The 22,189-nt window shown below is 38.1% G+C and overlaps 1 protein-coding gene across 2 annotated transcripts in view; it reads right to left on the reverse strand.

Annotated features, from left to right (window-relative positions):
• The window catches only part of LOC306882654 (TATA-binding protein-associated factor 172-like), a 31,849-nt gene extending 13,290 nt beyond the window's left edge, over nucleotides 1–18,559 (reverse strand). Inside the window, exons 1-20 of one of the 2 annotated variants that reach the window (XM_079437453.1) lie at nucleotides 18,255–18,559; nucleotides 16,755–16,878; nucleotides 15,787–15,901; nucleotides 15,081–15,227; nucleotides 14,232–14,431; nucleotides 13,927–14,054; nucleotides 11,500–11,629; nucleotides 11,275–11,343; nucleotides 9,630–9,719; nucleotides 9,448–9,543; nucleotides 7,400–7,576; nucleotides 5,879–6,019; nucleotides 3,315–3,439; nucleotides 3,083–3,203; nucleotides 2,865–2,969; nucleotides 2,633–2,782; nucleotides 1,823–1,965; nucleotides 1,564–1,738; nucleotides 1,284–1,487; nucleotides 397–832 (exon numbers count right to left, since the gene is read on the reverse strand). In XM_079437453.1, coding sequence (XP_079293579.1) covers nucleotides 397–832; nucleotides 1,284–1,487; nucleotides 1,564–1,738; nucleotides 1,823–1,965; nucleotides 2,633–2,782; nucleotides 2,865–2,969; nucleotides 3,083–3,203; nucleotides 3,315–3,439; nucleotides 5,879–6,019; nucleotides 7,400–7,576; nucleotides 9,448–9,543; nucleotides 9,630–9,719; nucleotides 11,275–11,343; nucleotides 11,500–11,629; nucleotides 13,927–14,054; nucleotides 14,232–14,431; nucleotides 15,081–15,227; nucleotides 15,787–15,901; nucleotides 16,755–16,878; nucleotides 18,255–18,268 — 2,890 coding nt within the window. In that variant the 5' untranslated portion in view covers nucleotides 18,269–18,559. Of the gene's footprint in view, nucleotides 1–396; nucleotides 833–1,283; nucleotides 1,488–1,563; nucleotides 1,739–1,822; nucleotides 1,966–2,632; nucleotides 2,783–2,864; nucleotides 2,970–3,082; nucleotides 3,204–3,314; nucleotides 3,440–5,878; nucleotides 6,020–7,399; nucleotides 7,577–9,447; nucleotides 9,544–9,629; nucleotides 9,720–11,274; nucleotides 11,344–11,499; nucleotides 11,630–13,926; nucleotides 14,055–14,231; nucleotides 14,432–15,080; nucleotides 15,228–15,697; nucleotides 15,902–16,754; nucleotides 16,879–18,254 lie in introns of both variants that reach the window. The other variant, XM_079437454.1, reaches the window with a different exon arrangement.
• Nucleotides 18,560–22,189: the final 3,630 nt, after the last annotated feature.

A 22,189-nucleotide genomic window follows, 5' to 3' on the forward strand; every position in this document is an offset into this window, starting at 1 on the left:
TCAAATACACAACACCTCTAAAACCCCCGAAACAACAGGGCTCACATTTAAAAATTCAACCACAACATGCAAATTAAACAGGATGCACCAAAATATTTATTTCTGGACATTATCAATATGATTGGCAAGATAATAATAATAAAAAAAAAACAAAAAAAAAAAAAAACTAAGTTGTTGCAATTTTGCATTTTGTTATAAATTTTATAAAATTAATTTTAAATGAGCTAGAATGGACATTTAAAATAGAATTAGTAGAAATTGTTATATAAATAATTCACTTAAATGTTGCAATAAATTGAGACTTTACAAACAATTTACGCACAAATTCGTTCTGATCATGTTTCATAAATATAGCCAATGAAAATATGGGAATCGGAGATAAGGTCTTCCTCTCACCTTTACTGCTCTCTTGTATTGTTGGAGTGCTAGCTGGTGGGACAGGACATGCAGCACTAGGGGTGAGCATTGGATCTACACACACCGAGCTGCAGAGATTCTTCACGATCTTGCCATTTGGGCAGGGAGATCTAGCAGCGCACAGCTGCAGCAGGCGGGCAATGTTGGAGGCTGCATAACCCTGGACGAGCGTGTTCTCTTCGCGGCGGGCCGCCTCCATCAGGGGCCTGACAACAGGATTGAGTTTATCCGGCAGCATGGCAAGTCCAACCACAGCGCAGGCAGCGAAGGTATGAACTCTCAGCTGCAGCTGCTGCCACTCAGCACTGGTCTCGCACACAGTGGAACGAGCCTGCAACCTCTTACCGTCCAGCAGCTGGAACTGACGTGATTTGAGGTTCAGGGAGGAGGTGCATTCTGAGAAGATGGTGGTGACCTAGAGAGAAGTAGGGGATGAATAACTAGTCATTCGAGACATTCATTCAGTGTGGCATACAGTACATATACAGGCTGTACTTAGTTGCCTTGCTATTCCCCGTCTTACTGAAATGTATAGGGGTTTTTTTTGTTGCTGAGATTAAAATCACAAAGCATTATGGTATTGCCTTTACAAAAGACACATAGTTTTGGAAAAGAGCTCCAGAGTTTTGGCATCCTTTTGATATCTATAAAACTTCTACACATGTGAAATAACAACAACACTTATATATGTTAATACTATAACAAAAATATTAAATATAATAATTATTTTAGAAATTATGTTTTACACAGTATGTTTTTTTTATGAATGTAGTAATAATAATGTAAATGTAATATTTAACATGAATAATTATTTATTAGGGTTGGGCCGATAGATGAGTTTTTGTATCTCTGTGTCTTTTACTAACCAGCTCATTAGCCTGATCGATGGTGAATACAGTGGAGTTGATTCGTTCGCTCACATCAATGTGGGCATCAGCCAGCTGCGCTATGAGCTGTTTACATTCATTCTGCATGCGAGTAAAAGGAATGGCGATCTCGTCGTAGTAGAGTTGCTCTGAGAGAATGACCAGCAATCGGGGCTGAACCACGCTGGACAACAGCTCACACTCCTGTGATGAAGGACAACACTAACAGTCATTAACATGCTTCAAAATAAACTTGAGATTGACCATCTCCCGTTCTCACCTTCTGAAGGCCCGCCCACTCACAGATCACCATGGAAACCGCAATCCGCTGCAGGGCTGATTTGGAATTGAGATGGAACAGTAAAAGTTGTGCTAGAGACTCGGCAGGCCGGAGTTCCTGAGAAGAGCTATTCAACCGTGGGTCACATACACAACTGCACAGCGCCCCCAACAGCCTAGGAGGACACAAAAGCAGTCAGCCTCACATGGGGCACAGGGAAACAAAAACATTTTTTAAAAGAATTTTTCCCCACACACACTTTGCAGCCATTAGACGTGCACGTGTCACCACATAGTCTCGCGTGGCATGGTCTTCGGTAATCGTTTCCGCTCCACCGATGTACTCCTGGACTGTTTCCTTGACTAGAACAGATCCCTGTCGGGTCTTCCCAGTAGCCTTATCCTGCAGAATAACAGAATGAAGCTAAGAGCAGATCTGCGTTTGGATGAGTGGGAAGTGTGAAGGTTGTAGGATGGATTAGTCTTAGCCTCTGACAGCATGCCCACAGACCACCCACAGTCTATTCGCTGACTGTCTGATGCATACTGTACAGAAACTGGAAAGCACTCTCTCAATCTGGTGAATGCTAATCTAGAGTGTGTAAAATCTGCTGTCTTGGAGTTATTTCAGCACTTATTACTTTTGGACAAACAAGCAGAAAGCTTTTAGCATGTGTACAAGTTTGGAGTTGGCACGATTTTTAATGATTTTTTAAAGTCTCACCATGGCAACCTTTATATGATCGAAAATACAATATTGTAAAATATTATAATTTAAATCAACCACATTTCTTATCAATGTTGAAAAGCGGTTTAATATATTTGTAAGGATTCTTTAATGAACAGAAACTTCAAAACAACAGCATTTTTCTTCATTAAAAACAAAAAAAACCTTTAATGCTTTTGATCAATTAAATGCATTGCTGCTGAATAAAAGTATTTTCTTTAAACACAATATGGTAGTCTATGTATGTAAAACCATCTGAAGATGCATGTGTGATGCAGTATAAGGTCAAATTTCTTCTTTATTCCAGCAAAGTACAGGTAAAGATTTTGACCTCCACCCTTACCTTTAAGCGTGCTTTTACTTCCAGCAGCATGTTGGGGTCAATTGGGATGTGTGACGCTTGCATCATCAAACAGAGCCAGGCACCCATCCAAGGACAGCTGGCCGCCACCACATACTGCTGCGGGGCCTGTCGCAATAACTCCCCCCACACCTAGAAATCCATCAACATATTAAAACTAATTAACATATCAATCAGACAAAACATTCAAGGAGTGGAACAGAGTGAGAAATACCTTCTGTATCAACTCTAGGATCTCCTGGTTGCTCTCCAGGATGCAGGACTGAAAGATGTGTCTTAACATGTCCTGCATGATGGGATTCAGCCATAATGCACAACTCTGGAGGGAGAAGCAAAAATCAGAGCAAGAAACAGGAAAGAAATTATACTTGAAACTGAAAATGTCAAACACTGCATTTTAATTTTGCTAATCATTCACACAGATTATTCAACCTGGTCAGCTTTGGAAAGCAATGTAAAGAGGGTCTCCAGGGCAGCCCGACGAACAGAGGCGATTGTGTGTCTCAGGAATGGCCATACTCGAGGAACCAACACTGTGAGAGACTGGTGCGTGCTGGGAATGGAAAAACAGGGTTTTAGCTTCTCTTTAATCATTGTCAGGAAATGTGGTTTTAATAGCAATGAACACGAGAGCTCTTTTCATATTTCAATAGAGAACTCTCACCTGCACTGACGGACCTGTGGGTAAGTGAGCAGGGAGGACAGGAGGGTCATGATGCTGTTAGTCGAAGCTGTGAGATCATCCAGCTCCAGCAGGGCATTCCAAAGCGTGTCCACAATGAAGGGAACCTATAACGCACACATACAGGTTATAGATAGGGAGGAATTAACCCAGAGCAATTGCTGCAAATAAGTGCTAGATGTGAAATCCCCTGATTTAATTCAAGCAAAAATCAGAGAACTGACGACACCATTTCAAACAAAATCAGGCTAAAATTAAGTTTGCTTCAGGAGTTCAAAACAACTTGTGAAAGCAAACTTTCCAGAAAAAGTTTACTTTAGCTGGTAAACACCTTCAAACTACCATTGGTTCATGGTTATTAGGGCTGTGCGTTTTGGGGAAAATATCTAATTGCGATTTTTTTTGACAGATATTGCGATTGCAAGTTTAAATTTGCAAAGTCAAGCTTCAGCTCAATATTCCCAATAATGTCCAGCACAGTACGAGTAACGTTACCCTGCTAGTGATGGCTCGATACCATAATTTTGGCTTCGGTACGATACCAGAATGTAATACCTCGGTATCGATACTAAATCGATACCATAGGTGACAAATAACCACCCTCAAAAGATGAGTGAATTTAAAACAATTTTATTAATAATAACAATAATAATAATAATAATAATAATAATAATAATAATAATAAAAACAGATTCATATCTTAATACCTTTGCATCAAACTGTAACAAAAATCCTACAGGGAAAATAGGTTATTTTGATGTTGGGAAAAAAAAAAAAAAAAAAAAAAACTAACTGAAGTAATAAGATGAAAATATATTCAAATCTTCTCATCTTTTCAGTGCAAACAAAAGGTCTTAAAATGTAACAAAAAACCTACCAGGAACATAGGTTACATTTTGAAAAAAACAAAAACAACTGAAGTTGCGCAATTAATGCAACAAATGTTGCTTTATGGTAAAGTCTTATTATAACAGTCATTATAACTTTTGCTTCATATTAGCGGTCGGCAGTGCATCAGAAACATTCCCTTCATAGCATTGATACTAAAATTAATATAGCAAAACTCTAGCTCAATTCAAATCCAATTAATATTCGATTGTATGAAATGCAAGTGCATATATTACGTGACCAAAACTTCACTGGCTCTAGCGTGTCACACGCACGTTTGAGCGCATCACATCTGTATGTGCGTTGATCAGTTGTAAATAAAAGTTCAATTTCACAGGAAAGATTTGTTTATTTTTTATAAATAAAGAACTATTTCTTTAGTCAATTATTAAAGCATTAGTATGTTACACGGGCTGATTTATTCATTAAGTATTTGGGATTTTACAAACAAGAGGGAAATGTGCTGAATGTTTCATTTCATCCAAGTGAAATTGGCAAGCAGACTTAATTTACATTCGTTTTGAAACGCAGAGCCAGGCGCGAGTTGACAGGTTGCGCGTGTGCGTCAGGCCTCGTCCATATTGCCAGATGCGCTCGTGAGAGACTTGCGGAGCAGAACCGGGCGTGAGACCATGAGTATAAGAGAGCATTATGAGACACGCTGCGTGTGTGCAGCAAGTGGAAATGGCTCATCTGTGAGACGCGGGAGACGCGCAGCGTGGGGCAGAGCGGGGCAAGTATGAGAAGCATTCAGAGACACGGGCTGTGTGTGCGGTCTTCTGAATTATCGAACATGCATTATAAACTTATTTCAAATTAATCTGTTGGGGAGATAAAACGTGTAAGATAACGTTCATGTAGCCTACTAATAAAAACATCTAAAAATGTGTCTTATTCTCTAGTACTGAAAGCAGAACCGATAAGGGAGCTCTTGACATGCGTTGTGATGCAGCTCTTGCAAATTACCTTTTTTGTTCATTGTCTGTCATTTCGAAGCTACATACGTTTTTATTTGGTTTTAATTTGCCTAACTTTCGATCTGACCCTTTTTAAATGGTGGGCGTTTATGCAATTGGCTAGAGAAGTGCTGATCGGGGAGAACGGAGGTGCGCTCACTATATTGGTTAGTAAGACCGCCACTCAAGGCTGGCAGTCATGCATATGCTCTGGAACAGAGTAATATCGTGTCCACATCGCAGGCTTTGCGATTAGCAAATAGCAACGTCTCAAATTGCGATTAGATTAAATCACACAGCCCTAATGGTTTTCATGTAATAGGTAGGAGTGCTCTAGACCCCCACCTTCTTAGACATTGAAATCTTCTCTGGTTTATTTCTATAGTTCAGTTCATCAAGAACACACTGGAGAGCTGTTTTCAAGTTGAAATTGAAGTTGGTATTTCCACTTTCTTTTAACAACTAAATGAAAAAGAACTTGAGTATATCAGGGCCTTTAGACTGATTTAAATGTGTTGGAAAAATGAGGAGTTATCACATGCAGAGTGCTGTAAGCACAGACACTGGCAGTGACAAACCAACTGGCCAACATTAGACTACTTTAAGATCATCAGCATCTGTTGATTAGGCATGCTCTCGATATCCACATTGGCTATTATATCTGCACTAGCTGTCAAATTCGAATTAACTTCCAGCTCAGACCTTAGCAGGCTGCAATTGAACCAATCCATCCACCACTGGGATCAAAGCTGCTGCTGCCACTGCACGAACATCATCATCCAGATCCCGCAGGCCTTCTGTAATGGCAGGAAGAACCCGGGGCAGCAGCTCAGCGATCAAATCCTGAGGGTCAGCAAGATGTGAAAGTCAACCACAAGTTAAGCACACTACAGCATCTAGAATGTCACTTTCAATCTCAGCTAGAGGTGTGCGACATGACGATTTCTGATCGTGGACGATAAAAATGTCTCCACGATCTGCTTTTGAAGAAATATCGTAGTATCGTGCTACAGCGCACATTATATCAAATACAGTTCTGTCGCCGCCGTCTCTATATACTGTACAACACGACATACAGCAGTAGAGTTACTCTGACAGGACACTGCACTTATACGCGATCACAAAGTACATTATTTGCACACAAGCCTTGCTGGTTAAATGTTTAATTTGCGCGCTGGTCTGACGTGCGCTTTTTCTGAGCGCATACACCTGAAGCACGCGCACTACAAAGCCTGTCTAACAGCGCCTGATTACTCAAGTTATCTTTTACGCTAATACTGTCAAAACACACAAGGTTTACATACGGACTCAGTTGGTTCTCTAAAATGAAAGTAAATAGTTAAGAGAGAAACCTGTATATTGCCTGAATATTAGATGCTGCACGTCTTAAAGGGACAGGACACTAAACATGCTGTCGACTGTCATTAAAGGGATCATTTAATTTCGGTCATTATTTACTCACGTTGTCCCAAACCTCTATTAATTTCTTGTGCTGAACCCAAAATAAGATATTTTGAAGAATGAGGGTAACCAAACAGTTGCCGGCCCACAGTGACTTCCGTAGGATTTTTCTTTCCTACTGTGGACCAGCAACTGTTTGGTTTTCCACGTTCTTCAAAATAGCATTTATGTTCAGCAGAAGAAAGAAACTCGTTCAGGTTTAAAACAACTTGAGTAAATGATGGTATAAAAATAAAACATTATGACAGACAGATGACAGAATATTTATTTTTGGGGGAACCATTCATTTAACGTTAACAAAACGCAAAAGAAAAATCACTCACTGTTCTTGACTGAAAAACTTTAATACGGTTGCTTTAGGAATCAGTCTATGTAGAGTTTTATTTTAATATTTATTCATTCAATTTCATTGAATGCTCCTGCTAAATACACCTATTGTACCTGAAAATAAAGCACTGTTTGTTTTATTTGTATATTATGTCCATCTTCGTTCTTATTTTTTAATAAGAAAGATAAAATGATAAAGATTTTTTATCTTCGCCCACTTTGGCCTAAATATCTGCCATGCCTTTTTTTTTTGTTATCTTGAAAGGCTTCGTCTTCCTAGTTTGGCTGTAATGCTCAGACAACTTGTAAAACCAAAATAGTAAAACCAACATGACAAAGAATCGTGAAATTTCTCAAAAAAAAAATCATGATATGATATTTTTTCCATATCGCCCACATCTAATCTCAGCCAATATGAATTTGAGTCTTTTCCACCTGTCTGACAGCAAGAGCGTATTTGATGCCCAGCAGGCCTCCGTGTCGAACCTCCCACTGGTCTTCAGTTAGCAGTTTGAGCAGAATGTCGACAGTCATGGCAACGCCACTGTTCTCCATGTGCCTTAAGGCCACACCCAGAGTCTGGGCACACGTCTCTCTGACAGGTGCAACCACCTGGAAAGATAAGAAAAAAGAAATGCTTCAAGATGAGACCAAGAAAATGAAAGCCTTGCAATAAATAAAATGCAAAAAATATTTATAGTCTTTCGTTAAAGGAAGAAACAGGCTTAAGCTAATTAAAAATAACGCCCATTTTTAACATACAAAAAAAAAAAAAAAAAAAAAAAAAAAAGTTCAATAGTGACGCCAACACATTTACACCGTCAGTCTTGTTTAACAACTAGGGGGCAACAGATGCTAAGATCCCTATTATGGATTGTTGAAAATGACCTTTCATGCAGTGTGTAACAGCTCTAAGTGAATGAAAACATCCTGCAAAGTGTTAAATCTGAAAGTGCACCGTGTATAAAGTTCTCTCTCAAAAGAAAGAATCGACTCTGAATCATTGAAACGAGTCATTTTTAAAACGAATCTTAAGCCGTTTCATGTTGACATCAAAATGAAAGATTAGCATATTGCCCACCCACTTGTTGCCACTAGTGGCATTTTGGGGCGTTAAAAATAGCCGTTTCCCCGGTAATAGCTGTATACAAATCAGCACTGCTCACAATCACAAACACTGCTTTAAAGGGGTCATCTGATGCAAAATTCACAAGTTTTTTTTAACAAAAATGTGTGTTGGAAGTGTGTGTACACATCCATCCTATAACGATACAAATCCACCCAGTGTTTTTTTTTTTTTTTAAATCCCCATTTTAAAATCTCCTCTCTCAAATCAGGCTGTTCCGAGAGCCCTGTCAGAATGACGTAGTTCTGTACAGACCACTCTACGATAGTTGGTTGATAAGGACGTCTTACCTTAGACCCGCCCCGAGTAAGCCGTTTTAAACAGTATGACTGACTCCGGTGCAGGGGAAGACAAGATGTCTCAGATTAAGCGATTGAAGTGTTTTGTTGGAGGATGCAATAATGAATATAGCAGTCGTCATTTCCTCCCGAGATCTGAGCCGCTGAAGATGCAGAAGATTAACGTTACTTTCGCTTTGAAGTGAATGCGCCGATCCCCGATCTACATAAATGTTTGCCTGAATCATTTGTGATCCAGCTTTATCTACAGAAGTGAGTATAAGGGTTTTTATGAATCTTTGCAAATCGCCTTTCCTAATGATGTGCTAGTTAGCCAGTTTCGCGGCTGAAGTTTAGTATGCTCCATAGATATATATACCTAGATGTCTCATTATGGACTGTTTCTATGGGCCATGATACGCAAGCCATCCACCATTTTTGGAACAGCCTGCGAATCTTTCAGTGCATTGACTGTGTGCCTCTACTACAGCAAGTTATATGCTTGTATATCTTTGAATATTCATTAATTATTGTGAATGCGAGATGGCTGACGCGTCATCGTATCTGGAGTGGTTGAATCTACACACATCTATGGTCTGCTCATCACTCCAAAGAAAAGAGGGGCGGGGTCAGCAGCGCTCACTAGCATTTAAAACAACATGGACTAGATCAGCGTGCTGAAAACAGAGCTGATTTTGACAGAGTAAAGAAGTTTTTTACACAACCATTGAGAAATTTTAACCACAGTATGCTACAGAACTTTCATTAAGACCATAAAGAATCATATCAGCTTGTGTAAAATGGGCATCCGATGACCACTTTAAATGAAATCGACCAATCACCGCAGATTAGAGTCACGCAAAGGAGGGTTTTGGAAAAATTAACCATTGAGCGAATCGTTTTGGAGTCGTTGAGCAAATAAGGTAAAAATAAATGCATATAAGAAAATTAATGTGCTTTTTGACCTTGCATGCCTGTCAACCTGTTGTTGGCTACTACCAAAACATGAACCTTTCATAACCCATAATAGGGGCACTTTAATACAAAAGAATTCAGAAGTTGGGAAAAAGATGACATACCTCATCTGACACAAAATCTCCAAATCTGTCAAGAGCAAAGACGCACAAAAGCCGGATGACCAAATCCTCCAGCCACTCCTGGTGTTGTCGCTCCATCTGAGAATGTAGAAGGAATCAAACATCAAACACTGAACTTAAACTGTGATAATGACAATGATAATGTCCAATGAGCTGGTGAACACCTGTTCTGCTGTACTGCCAACAGTCTTTCCTCCACCAGTACCGTGACACTTCAGCACTTCCCTCAGTCCCCTGCCGGCACCGTGACGAATCTAAAAATACCAAACAAAAGCTCACTGACCAACCAGTACTCCTTTCATTATAAACGCACAGTTTTTATTGCTTCAGTTCACATGTAAATGTAAACTGGTTTGTTTCAAACAGCACACAACCAGCAGGGATTAGTATTGAAACCATTAATTATTTTCTAATGGCCTTGTGGTTAGTGCACCAACATGTGGCGCAATTATACCTCCGACAACCCACATTCGATTCTGAAGCAGAGGTCCTTTGCCGACACCACTCCCCTCTCTCGGTCTTAAGCTTTCCTGTTCTGTCAACACTGACTACGTTTACATGGACATCAGTAAGCTAATTATTTACCTTATTCTGAATAAGACAATATTATTAAGGTGTTTACATGAATTGCTTTTATAATAATCCTTTCATGTTCCCGTTTTACATGTTATAGTACATCGATCAATTAATGGCATGCGTCATTACGTCATTACACGACGCCATCCGACGTCCCCTCCAGAATTTCACTTATGAACAGTTCGCCTTCGTGATGATGCCATATACAGTTTTGGGCGTTTCATTTTTCATTTTATGAAAGCTTCAAGTGCAGTTAATTATTTGTACGTGCATACAGACGACAACGGCGGCGCTGAAGCCTTTTTATTTGCCGTCAAACAGTTGACCAATGCCGTGTGTGTATCCGGTCGCAAAATGCGGTGAAAAGTCCTACACAACTTAAACTATTACCGTTGTGTACATGTCCGTATTGCACTTCAATAATGCAATTAAAATGTAAATACTCCACGTCTTGATTCGATTTGCGTTTACTTCGATTATGACTTTAGCCAGATTAAGGCAAGCAAAAATTTCAATCTACATGGTAGATTCTTAATCAGAGTATTGTCTTAATCGTATTAAAATCAGAGTATTGATGTCCATGTAAATGTAGTCACTGTTTTCATCAAAAATAGAGGCATAAAAGCCCAAAAATAACAACAACTTTAATTGAAAAAAGCTCAAATATAAATATTTGATAAAAAAAAAAACAATCTTAAATTAAGCAACTAACTGTTTAAGTAAAAGTTTAAGTACTAAAATAAAAAAAAACTAAACCAAAATAAAAATAAAGCTAAATGCAAAATACAATGCAAAAGCACATAAATTAACAAAAAATTTCAATGAGAATAGACAATACAAAAAAAGTCAACAAAATAATGTACTTTAATAGTAATAAAAAACACTTTTAATACTTTAAAAATAATACTGTCAGACATGGCAGCCAGATAATTCACTGCTCCATTTGTGGTAATGTGCAGTCTCAACTAGAGCTGGGAGATATATTAAACATTTATGATATATTCACAATGATTTAGATGGCAATATAAAAGTTACGCAACATTGTGAATATGCCAATATTTTAATTAACTTTTTATTGGGTCATTAATTTTCCTAAGCACTGAATGATTAGATTAGTTGCATGACCCCCTCCTTGTCTTGCAGCCATTTTAGAGCGAACACGTTTTGTAAACGATTTTTTTTACCGAATTTTAGTTATAATTGCTTAGTTCTATTTAATGTGTTTTTCAGTACCTCCCACGAGGGGTTGAAGAGGTCATTGCACAGTTCATCACAGAAGCTTTCCAGGGGCCATTCCTGAGTCTGTGGAGAAAAAAAACAAAAAAACAAATCATATATATATATATATATATATATATATATATATATAAGTCAGACAGACAGTTGACAGAGCTGACAGTTGAAAGTCAACAGCTCAATGTGTGGAAGAAAAAACAAGCATGTGTGCATGTGTCACACCTCCTCAAATAAACTGGAGTTATCAGGAACATTATCAATTAAGACTTTGCTGTCGGTTGCTGGCTGCTCAATGACTACATTTGTGGTTTTCCGGCGCTTCTCCTCTGGCTCTCCCTCAAAACTGTCATTGCTGTGGCAAGGAAACATAAGAGCACTGGTCAGACTGACCGCCCACACCCCCATAAACAGTCATTATCTTCAACATGAAACACTGTTTCTAGGGCAGGGAGTCTTCAGGCACATCACGATCTGATTCCGAAAATGATTTTCAATGCATCTCTAGGAGTGCAAACCTTTGAAAAGTGAAGGTGGCTGTGAAAAGCATAAAAGCGGTTTACTTTCACCCACTAACAGAAACAGCAGGTATGATAACCCAGTATCAGAAGCGATTTGCTTTGTGTAAATGCAACACTGCGGAGTGACCTTAAACCCTCAGCATAGATTGTTTTACGTGTTTTTGCACAAGAATAATCAACTTTGTGTGACAGTGTTTTCTATATAAAAACAGGGGAAAAGAGAAAAACCAAAAAAAACAGTTTAGATCAATAAAGTTGCTTGGTTGTTATCTTTAAAATGCTGTAAAATAAAACGTCCCTGGCTGTTAAACAATTATGAAAGTCAATATACCCAAAATAACTTATAAATATAAGTTAACCCTCAAAGACCGAGACAACCACCCACAGCTAAAAATATCTATTATTCTTAAATGTTTAATAACTTTTGAACCGCTAATCCTATCTGAATACGGCTCTGTAGTGTACGTGATTATGTCATCAATGCATTTCGTTGCTCTGAGCCAAACAGGAACAATTGTTGACGCTTAGTCCCACCGCCGTGCCCAGCTTGGTTCAAACCGTCACATATTCAACCAATAAACTTAGGTTTTGGGCTTTTGAACCACCATTTAGCAAGTTTTTACAAAGTGAAAAGTAAAGTCTGTCGTCCGTGCATGAAAGCAAACACAATAACATTTGCATGAGAGAACTCTCTGAAAGAGCACAGAAAAACTCAAGACAGAGTACTTTGACATAAAACGAACCAAAAACAAGGATGAAACAGCGGTATATATCGGATAAAGCACTGGAATTTGTCTTTGCGTCGTCGCTAGGCGATGTCCCGGTAAATCGATTCCAACGCAGAGCGCAGCCAGCGGATCGATCCAACCATTATTATGTAAATAATTCTTATATAGTTCATAAAGATCATTTGCACTATTTTTTGTATATTTCTCACTCATTTTGTGTTTGTATTTTTGTTGCAGAAGAAAATTTATTTATGCAATTGTTTCCACTATTAGCTGCACGGTTTGTGTTTATTGTTCATACTCAGATTGAAAATATATTTCTCTGGAGAAAAAAAAAGTAGTATTTTTTACTGTGACTTTTCTACTTTGTTATTACATAACACTGTTTTCATTTTCTTTACTCCCTAAATGTTTTTGGACACATCTATATTGTTAGTAAACTAAATAGACCTGCTTTTCACTGAAAAGTGCCTATAACAATATTGCAATAAATGGCTATAACTTGCTTGGGGAATGTTATATGCAGACAATCTTATTTGTAAATCACCCAGATACAAAAAATCCAAACTTCAGGGGTTTCTGTTTTAGTACACAGTAAAAAACACCCAATTGTTGCTTGCGTTTTTCTTAAAATTCTGGAAATTCATTCATTCTTAGAAAAAACTGAAGGAAAATTGAGACTTTAAATTAGCTAGACTGAAACTTTAAGTTCTCCTATTTATAATAATATATGGCACTTGATGCTGACTGCTAGAATAAGTCTGACAAAAACAAAGTAAAGTGCAGGCATGTCAGGTGCCCCAAAAATGTTCTAGGTCTTTAAGGTTTAAATGTCAATTTTGATTTCATATTAACTTAAAACAAAGTCCCTTTCAAGGAAAGTCTGTTCACTCTGTGGCCATATTTGCAACGCCTCCGGGCAGCTCAAACAAGACCAAGTCCTATCTAAATCAATAAAATCAAATTAATCAAAACTGCTCACTGAAGTCGCAATTAAATTACATCTTTCAAATCAGCAACAAAATCTGAAATTAACTGCCCCATCAATGTTGTTTCTTATGCTCAAATATCGTTAAAAAATATATAAATTTCAGGCTAGACCTGCCAATGCGCGTGCGCCGTTACAACGCGCTTATGACTGCGCATGCGCATCGGCTGGTCCAGCCTCAGGTCTCTATTGGAACCAGAGCTTCTAACGGCCGCTGCAGTAACACAATGACTTTACCAATCACCGATTGGCTCTTTCATTTAGAAGGCAGGACTATTCCGCCATAGTGTGCATTGCAGTTTCTCCCATTCATAAGTATAGGAGTGAACAGTCATTGTATTTCAATAGTCTTTGCTTAAAATCAAGCAATAAAAGCTTAGAAATAAATATAAATTGATTGGCATGAAATCTCTACCTCTTCTCATTTGGATCCGCGTCTCTGGATCTGTGTTTTGCCACAAGTTTTGCCATCCTCTTGGCTTTGTTTTTCTGTCGATTGCTCATGCCTGGACGAAACTCTGAATCTATGAGCTCTGCAGCAGGCTGAAGAGGAGAACAAAACTGAACTTTAATACAGTAAGGGCCCTTTTACACCTGGTATCAGCGCTGAGCAATAGTTGCAGTAATTTATGCATGTTCACCATCTCCTCTAACGCCAGCCTTAAAACTGTAAACTTTCTGAAGCATTTGGCATTTGTAAGAGATTCCAGCACCACTCACCAAATGGTTGCGTGAGAAGTGACAGCCCAGGCTTTTACCAGGCTGAGATCTGTTGGTACTGGAAGCACAAGTGTCCTCCAGGTCCTCATCATTAAAAAGCTCCTCTGTGTCCATGCCGATCGCAGCACCCATATCTAATCCCAACTTCTTCTGTAACTGTTTCCTCTGCCGGGCCAAACGCTCTTTGGAATCCGTCTCACCTGAGAACAGAATGCAATCATGAGTAAGAATTGCAAAACAAAAGTCATCAACAAGGGTGTTCTAGGTGTTTGCTCTGCAATCCAATTCAACGCTAATCTATAATATTCTGGTCTCTCAATATCAATCTCACCCATTTTTCTATCCATCACATAAAAAAAAAAAAAAATGAAAATCACATGCATATAAAAGTAACAGCACTCCTCAATGAGGTATAATTCACAAGTATGAAATAGAAAAATCAAGGCGTGCATGGAAAGATGGAGATGACAAACATACTATTATTCAAATTTCTTCCAAACTCACATGCAAATAAAGGCATACTTATCACCTGCACCTCTTATCCACCTCTATAACAAAGAATGTCAAATGAGCAATTGTTAATTTCCTTATTACCGTCAAATTTAATCGTATCCAATCATACAAATTTCTTTTTCATGTAGAGTTATAAACATTTTCTGCTCATAGGCAACAATGAATTAGTCCTAGTTGCATTTAAGATAATATACGTCTGTGGTACAAAAGGTGCAGGACAAGTTAATGTTGAGAAATTGAACACACCTCAAACCCCAAGTACAAACAAGTGTAATAACAGCATGAATGTTACAAATCTGTAGTGTTAACACACACATATGAGAGATATAACCCTACCTGACTTGTCATCTTGCAGCTCAAATTCAGCACCTGCAGAGCCGAGCAGCGACGCTCCGTGCTTGAGCAGACGGGAGATATCAAACCTGTAGAAACTCAGCCTGTCTGAGGAGATGTCCTCTGGAGACATATCTTCTGCACGCACCTCTGAGAAAGACAACATGCATTAGAGCAATTTCTCTGCTCAAGACAATCATTAGATAGACGCTTAAGACTTGTTAGCTGTTAACTGTTAAGAGTTGAACATTTTACAAAGAAATTTTAAAAAGTGGTTCAACAAAAGCAGGTTTGTAAACACTGATGGTCGTACACAGTCTCAGCTTTTTATTTTTCATTTTTGTGCGATTATTGTTTTGCTGTTGTTAAAAAAAGCCTAACCAGGGACTGGGGCTGTAAATTAGCCTTTGGCTAGAAGCCTATATGTGGAGCATCAGCTGCTTGAAATTGTAGCAATGTTATACTGCATTGTCCCTGTTAAATAAACTAATAAATAAAAAAATTAAATAACGTGCCATGTGGCATTACCACTGAAGGATCAAACTGGTGTTGATTTGCATTCAACAGCCTTGATAAAAATCACAAACACAAAAAAAATAATAATCTACGCAACTAGTTACCACAACAATGTGCCTTTATGTAAATATCAGACAGCAAATCCCAAAACATCAAGTTCTCTAGTAATGCAATCTGGGATTATTCAGATCACCGTCTTTTGGCTTTGGAGCTGGGTTCCATTCTGGAATATTCCTCACTATGGCTTCGACAGCTTGTCCCGCTGCGATTCGTGTATCCCAATTTGGACTCCTCAAGTATGTTAAAACCTATTGAGCCCAGAGGAAAGGAAACAGATCAATAATCTAAAGAGTTAAAATTCAGCAATGGGCAGCTTTGTTCAAATGTATAAAACATTAGGAAAATAAGTAACCATCCAAACCTTTACCCCAATAATTATGCTAAAAAGTTTCTCTGTAGCATCTTATGGGCTTTTCACAATTAAAACCATTAACCCAGTCATTTATATATAAAAAAAAAAAGACAAAAAGAGGGTGTTACAGCACCACTAAAATGCACATAGGATTGTATGACACCAAAAGAAGGGGGGGACAAAAAAAATACCATGTTTTTTGGAAATGTAATGTAAATACCTGAATAATTCAGTAAAATATCATGCATCTCAAACTACCAAGATAATACCATCTGAAACCACCATATCGCATTTTTGTAAGAGGGTGTAGCCATTCTTTGAGCTCAGTTTTGCACATCTAAATCTCGGTTCAATTCTGAATTGTTTTGCAAGTAATCAAGTTAAACTCATTAGTTCAGACAGACAGTCAGTCAGCATCTACAACCATTGCAATAGTAATGATAAAAGTATCAGCATGATGCCAAAATCCTTTTTTTTTTTTACATTCAAGAGTATCTACGCAGTTCACAAATTTTTTCACACATCACATATGAGAGCATTGTGAATAACAGATGGCAAGCATGCATTCTGGAACGCTTCATGATAAGAAACAATCTTCCTGTACAAATACAAACAGGTGCTACTAGTACAAAAATGCAATCACGTTGTTCTTTAATGTGTTTTAGCTGTTCAGACTACAAACGACTAGATGAGTCTGATGTGTCAAAAAGAAAATAAAAATCAGATATTCTACTAGTCTGTACACTCACCTTTGATAGCAGGTTATTAAGCTCGTGTGGGTGAAGCTTAACAATATCGCCCAACTGCTGAGCAGCTGCTTTACGGGTAACAGGAGTCGTACCTGTATCCAGTAAGATAAACAGTCGTTCCAACCTGGAGACAGTGAGACAGGATGTTATAATTAACACAATGAAGATCTGACTGGCGATACAATTGTACAATGTTATAAAATCATCACTGAAGCCACAGTCACACTAGACTTCGAGCATGCAAAATTTCTTCACACACTGCAAGGGTCATATGACAGTCTTTTTTAAAAACATAAATTCATCATTTAACAAATACTCCAAATACTAATAAGGAAACCTGAAGCTTTCCCATACAGTACAGTCACAAAGCAATCATCTAATTAGCAAGTAAAACTGCTTGTTTGTTTATATCGTCACAAAAAGTAAACTATACTATCATCAAAGCAATATGCATGTAAAGTTGGATATACAGTAAACCCAACTTTATTTGCTTTCATACAGTATTATGTATGTAATTTGCATGAGTATACAAACCTATACAGATATAGCTACATCTGGAAGATATGCAAACAGAAAATATCATCATTAGCATTTTTTTTAAACAATGCGTAAAAGCGGTGTACAAATAAGACTGACTTGAAATTTAGCAAAATTTTGGTGTGTAGTGAAATTTACTTTATAAAATCTCATGAAAAAGTATAAAGTTTCATTATGACAAACTTTTCTCTATACAAAATAAAGCTTCTGCTACATTTAGCTGGGTTTTCTTTCCTCCTAATAGCACCAGTGGCACTGGACGCATATTTATCTAATGGTCTGGATGCATTACATTTGTTTACGAACCATTTATTATAACACAGCTGGTCACGTGATCATCCCGACTTATGAAAAACAGATGCTTTCCATGAGGGTCTCACATTAATTTAGGTCTTTGCCTACATTTTAAATACTAAAAAATATTTTATAATATCTACTAGCAGCTTCCCTCACACCATCCTGTTATATAAGACGCCAATCTACTGCATCAACTGAAGACATGGATTAGGAGAAATGAGCTTCAGTGAGTCAGGATGTTAAAACGGTCTTTACTGACAGTGCCCAGCCCAGAGAGGGATGACACAGCGTGGGGTTAGTCCACTAATCACCCGCGGATTTTCACATTAACCGGAGATTTCCCAGCATACAGTAAAATCATTATGGCAGACCACAAACTGTTGGATTCATAACGCACGTCACACAAAACACTGCTAATATACGATGTACTGCATGAGATTTGACAGCTCAGTCTGTTGAGGTTATACTGCTTCTGCAGGCTTCAGTTGTGAAGAGTTAACGTTACGTTATTTATTTAAAAACACTGACCGTTAGAAAGAGCTCGAGAGACATACACTTGACCTGTAATGTAACGTTATATAACAAAAGTAAGTTATTAAGAATGAGAAATTTCAACTGTGGAGACACATTTGCCTTTGGCAAATCAACCTTTATCCACAGACTCACCTTGAAACAGCCATATGAGCAGCTCGGGTTTGGATCCGGGCGCGGGGTTCGGTTCAGGCCCGATCTGCCTCAAAATCGGTCTGCTCGCTTATTAAATATACCCCACAGCGCCCGAAGACGCCGAGTAACACCTACGCCAGCGTACAGATTGATTTAGCCCTCGGCACTTCCCCGAAAACGGTATTTTAATCGAATAAACGGGGGGAAATAATTTTGTTGATCACAAAAGAGAAGCCAGGCGGCTGGTTTTATATGAGGAGCCATCTTGCATTTATTCCTTCCTCCATGGTAGGCGCGCTGTGATTGGTTACATGGGCTCCAGCTGACCAATCACAACGCGCTTTTCAAAAATGACGCGCACAGGACAAGAAAAATATGCTCCGGAAACAAGTTTTCAGTATAAATATTTTATCATGTTGAGTGGGAAACATTTATTTTGCATCTGTAATTATTGCAAATTCGTATTTGAGATATTGAATAAAATAATTTCAATCCTGTAACACTGAGTTCCTCGTAAGTGATGATAGTATGACCACTTCATGGAAAATTACACACTTGCACAAAGACAAGCATCGACTTGAGAAAAAGAATCTGTTGAGAAAACTTTTAGACAACTTATATGACAAATTGAACAAAAAATATTTTTGTATGTATATTTATTTATTTAAGAAATTACACCTTGTGTCCGTGCTTTTCTTCCCCTTTAAAAAGGCTATAATTACAAAATTTCGATTAACGTGGAAATGTATATGCCAATTCGTATACACGCTCATTGTATATAAACTGAAATAAGACAATAGCTCATTGGATATTCCCTACATTTGATGTCATTATCGGATGTGAACGTATTGCGGTTGAACCTGGATGAGTTTCTACCATAGTTTTTTTGTAACTTTTTAAAAATTATTATTATTAATGAAAATAAAAAAAATTACAAACAAAGCAGGCTTTAAATGAACAAAATGAAGACATATAAAAAAATTAAAAAAATAAAAAACACAGTTGTAGTTTTTTTTTTGTAACTGGTCTGGGGTACGTTTCCCAAAAGCATCGTTAGCCAACGACGGAATTTACCCTAGTTGCTTTCGGGAAACGCAGCCCATGGTTGATGTGGTTTCTCTCTCTGTTTTGCCTCCCTCTGATGGTGACCCAGAGTATGTTCATCTAGCTGGTGAGATTTGACGGCCATAGTCACACTGAAACACACAGTATTAACACACACTGCTAAAAATGACTGTTTTATGTAAGGAACTAGACAAATTTGCAAGTCATCACCTCATTATGTGAAGCTTTATATATGGCAGAAATCTTCACCTGTTAGGTGATAACTGACTGGCCTCATTATTTTATAATTTTAAACTTTATTTTAAAGACTAGGCTATTTTTTATATATTCAGATTTGCTATATATTCAAAAACAAGAAGCATTGAGTACCATGATGGCTTGATGCCAAAAAACAAATAATATTCAATACTGTCCACATCAAATGTCATGGGTTCTTCAGATTGGCAGTGTGCTATTGATGGAGATTTGCACTTTCAGATTATTAATTATATTGATGCATGTGGAAAAAATAAATGTGCATTCTTCATCAGTGCACTATTTGTTATTGTATTGCACCCTCTTATAAACCATTTGCCTTTTAACTCTTCATTCACGTCTTAATGTTGCAGGTTTTCTACATTTATTCCACATCAGTTTCTAAAAATGAATTTAACATGCTCTAAATGGTTTTAGACCAAATGCTCTGTTGTCATGACAACATTCCTTTGTGTGTGTGTATGTGTGTGTATGTGTGTGTGTGTGTGTGTGTGAAAGCATTAAGCACTGTTCCAGTTCAGAGGCAGATACTGGTTTTATTGGTCTAAAGTCTGTCCATCTGTATCATTACCAAGATCACAGTAACCGAACCCCCAACTGCTCCCCGGGCGCTGCAGCATAAAATGGCTGCCCACTGCTCCGGGTGTGTGTTCACGGTGTGTGTGTGTTCACTGCTGTGTGTGTGCACGTTGGATGGGTTAAATGCAGAGCACGAATTCCGAGTATGGGTCACCATACTTGGCTGAATGTCACTTCACTTCACTTATAGCATCAAATTATTAGCTAAAATCAAACTTATCACAAAAACAAACAATTGGACATATATCAGCGTGATAACAACAACCTTAAATGACCAAAACCATATTTCGGAAAATTGTATTGGAAGTGTAATTTATTTTTATTTTTTTTGACTGAAGTCCCATTCGTTTACATGGAGAGGGCGGGGTTTATAACCTGTACTGCAGCCAGCCACCAGGGGGCAATCAAAGAGCCCGCAGCTTCACTTTTCAGGACGAGTGAGTCACACCCGTGTCAAAATCAGCTCTGTTTTCAGCACGCTGTTCTAGTCCATGTTGCTTTAAATGCTAATGAGCTATGCTGACTCCGCCCCTCTCTTCCGTGGAGTGAAGAGCAGACCATAGATATGTGTAGATTTCCTATTCGACCGCTCCAGATACGTTGACGCGTCAGCCATCTCGCATTCACCATAATAATCAATGAATATTCAAAGATATACAAGCTTATAACTTGCTGTTGTAGACGCACACAGTCAATCTGCTGAAAGAATCGCAGACCGTTCCAAAAATGGCGGATGGCTTACGCCATTATTGCGGTCCATAGAAACAGTCCATAATGAGGCATCTAGGTATATATATCTATGGAGCATACTAAACTTCAGCCGTGAAACTGTTTATCTAGCACATTATTAGGAAAGGCGATTTGCAAAGATTCACAAAACCCCTCATATTCACTTCTTCTGTAGATAAAGCTGGATCACAAATGATTCAGGCGAACATAGACGCATTTAGGTAGATCGGGGATCGGCGCATTCACTTCAAAATGAAAGTAACGTTAATCCTCTGCGTCTTCAGCAGCTCAGATGTCCTGGTAAATGATGACTGCTATATTCATTATTACATCCAACAACTAAACACTTCAATCGCTTAATCTGAGACATCTTGTCTTCCCCTGCACCGGAGGCAGAGAGCTCTCAGATCACTCAGGGCGGGTCTAAGGTCTTGTCAATCAACTCTCGTGGGAGGGGTCTGTACAGAACTACATAATTCTGACAGGGCTCTCAGAACAGCCTGATTTGAGAAAGGGGATTTTAAAATAGAGTGACTTTTATCATTATAGGATGGATGTGTACACAAACTTCCAACACACAATTGTGTGTGTTCAAACAACTTGTAAAGTGAATTTAGCATCCGATGACCCCTACACCCACATACAGATTTAACTGATTTATTTTATAAATTGCAGTGACTGCTCTAAAATATGAGACACCAATGTTTCAGGAGTTTAGTACACAAGACACATGCTTATTTGACAGTTTTATCTTCTATTTGGGTTTATATATATGCTTTATTTTTAAGATCAACTGTTTCTTCCAAGCCATTGCAGTGTTTCCTGTCATAACTATGCAAAGATTTGATTTCAAAAACAATATTGCAACTACTAAACTATTTCCTGTATTTAACCTCAAAATGATCTTTAAGTAAGTCTGATTTTGTGGGGGCTGTGTTTTAAAATTAAATGATTATAATCTTAATTCATGTGATGAAAGATTTCAAAAGTCTGACAGTGTTGAGGTGCAACCCTGTCTGGTTTACATCAATGATTAACAGTTGAAAACATTAGACATTTAGAACGGTAATTAAAAAAAAATCGAATGTAATCAATGTACATTACTTTACATTTACATTACATTTAGTCATTTGGCAGACGCTTTTATCCAAAGCAACTTACAATTGGGGAATACAAAAAGCGATTCATCTTGAAGAGGCAGTCAGACAGAGGAAGTGCTCGTAACACCAAGTCTCAGTCATTGTTCAAATAAGTACAAGCTAGTAGGTGGAGAGAAAGATAGAGGGAAAGTTTTTTTTTTTTTTTTT

The sequence above is a fragment of the Barbus barbus genome (genome assembly GCF_936440315.1).
Source record: "Barbus barbus genome assembly, chromosome: 16".
Classification (NCBI taxonomy): Eukaryota; Metazoa; Chordata; class Actinopteri; order Cypriniformes; family Cyprinidae; genus Barbus; species Barbus barbus.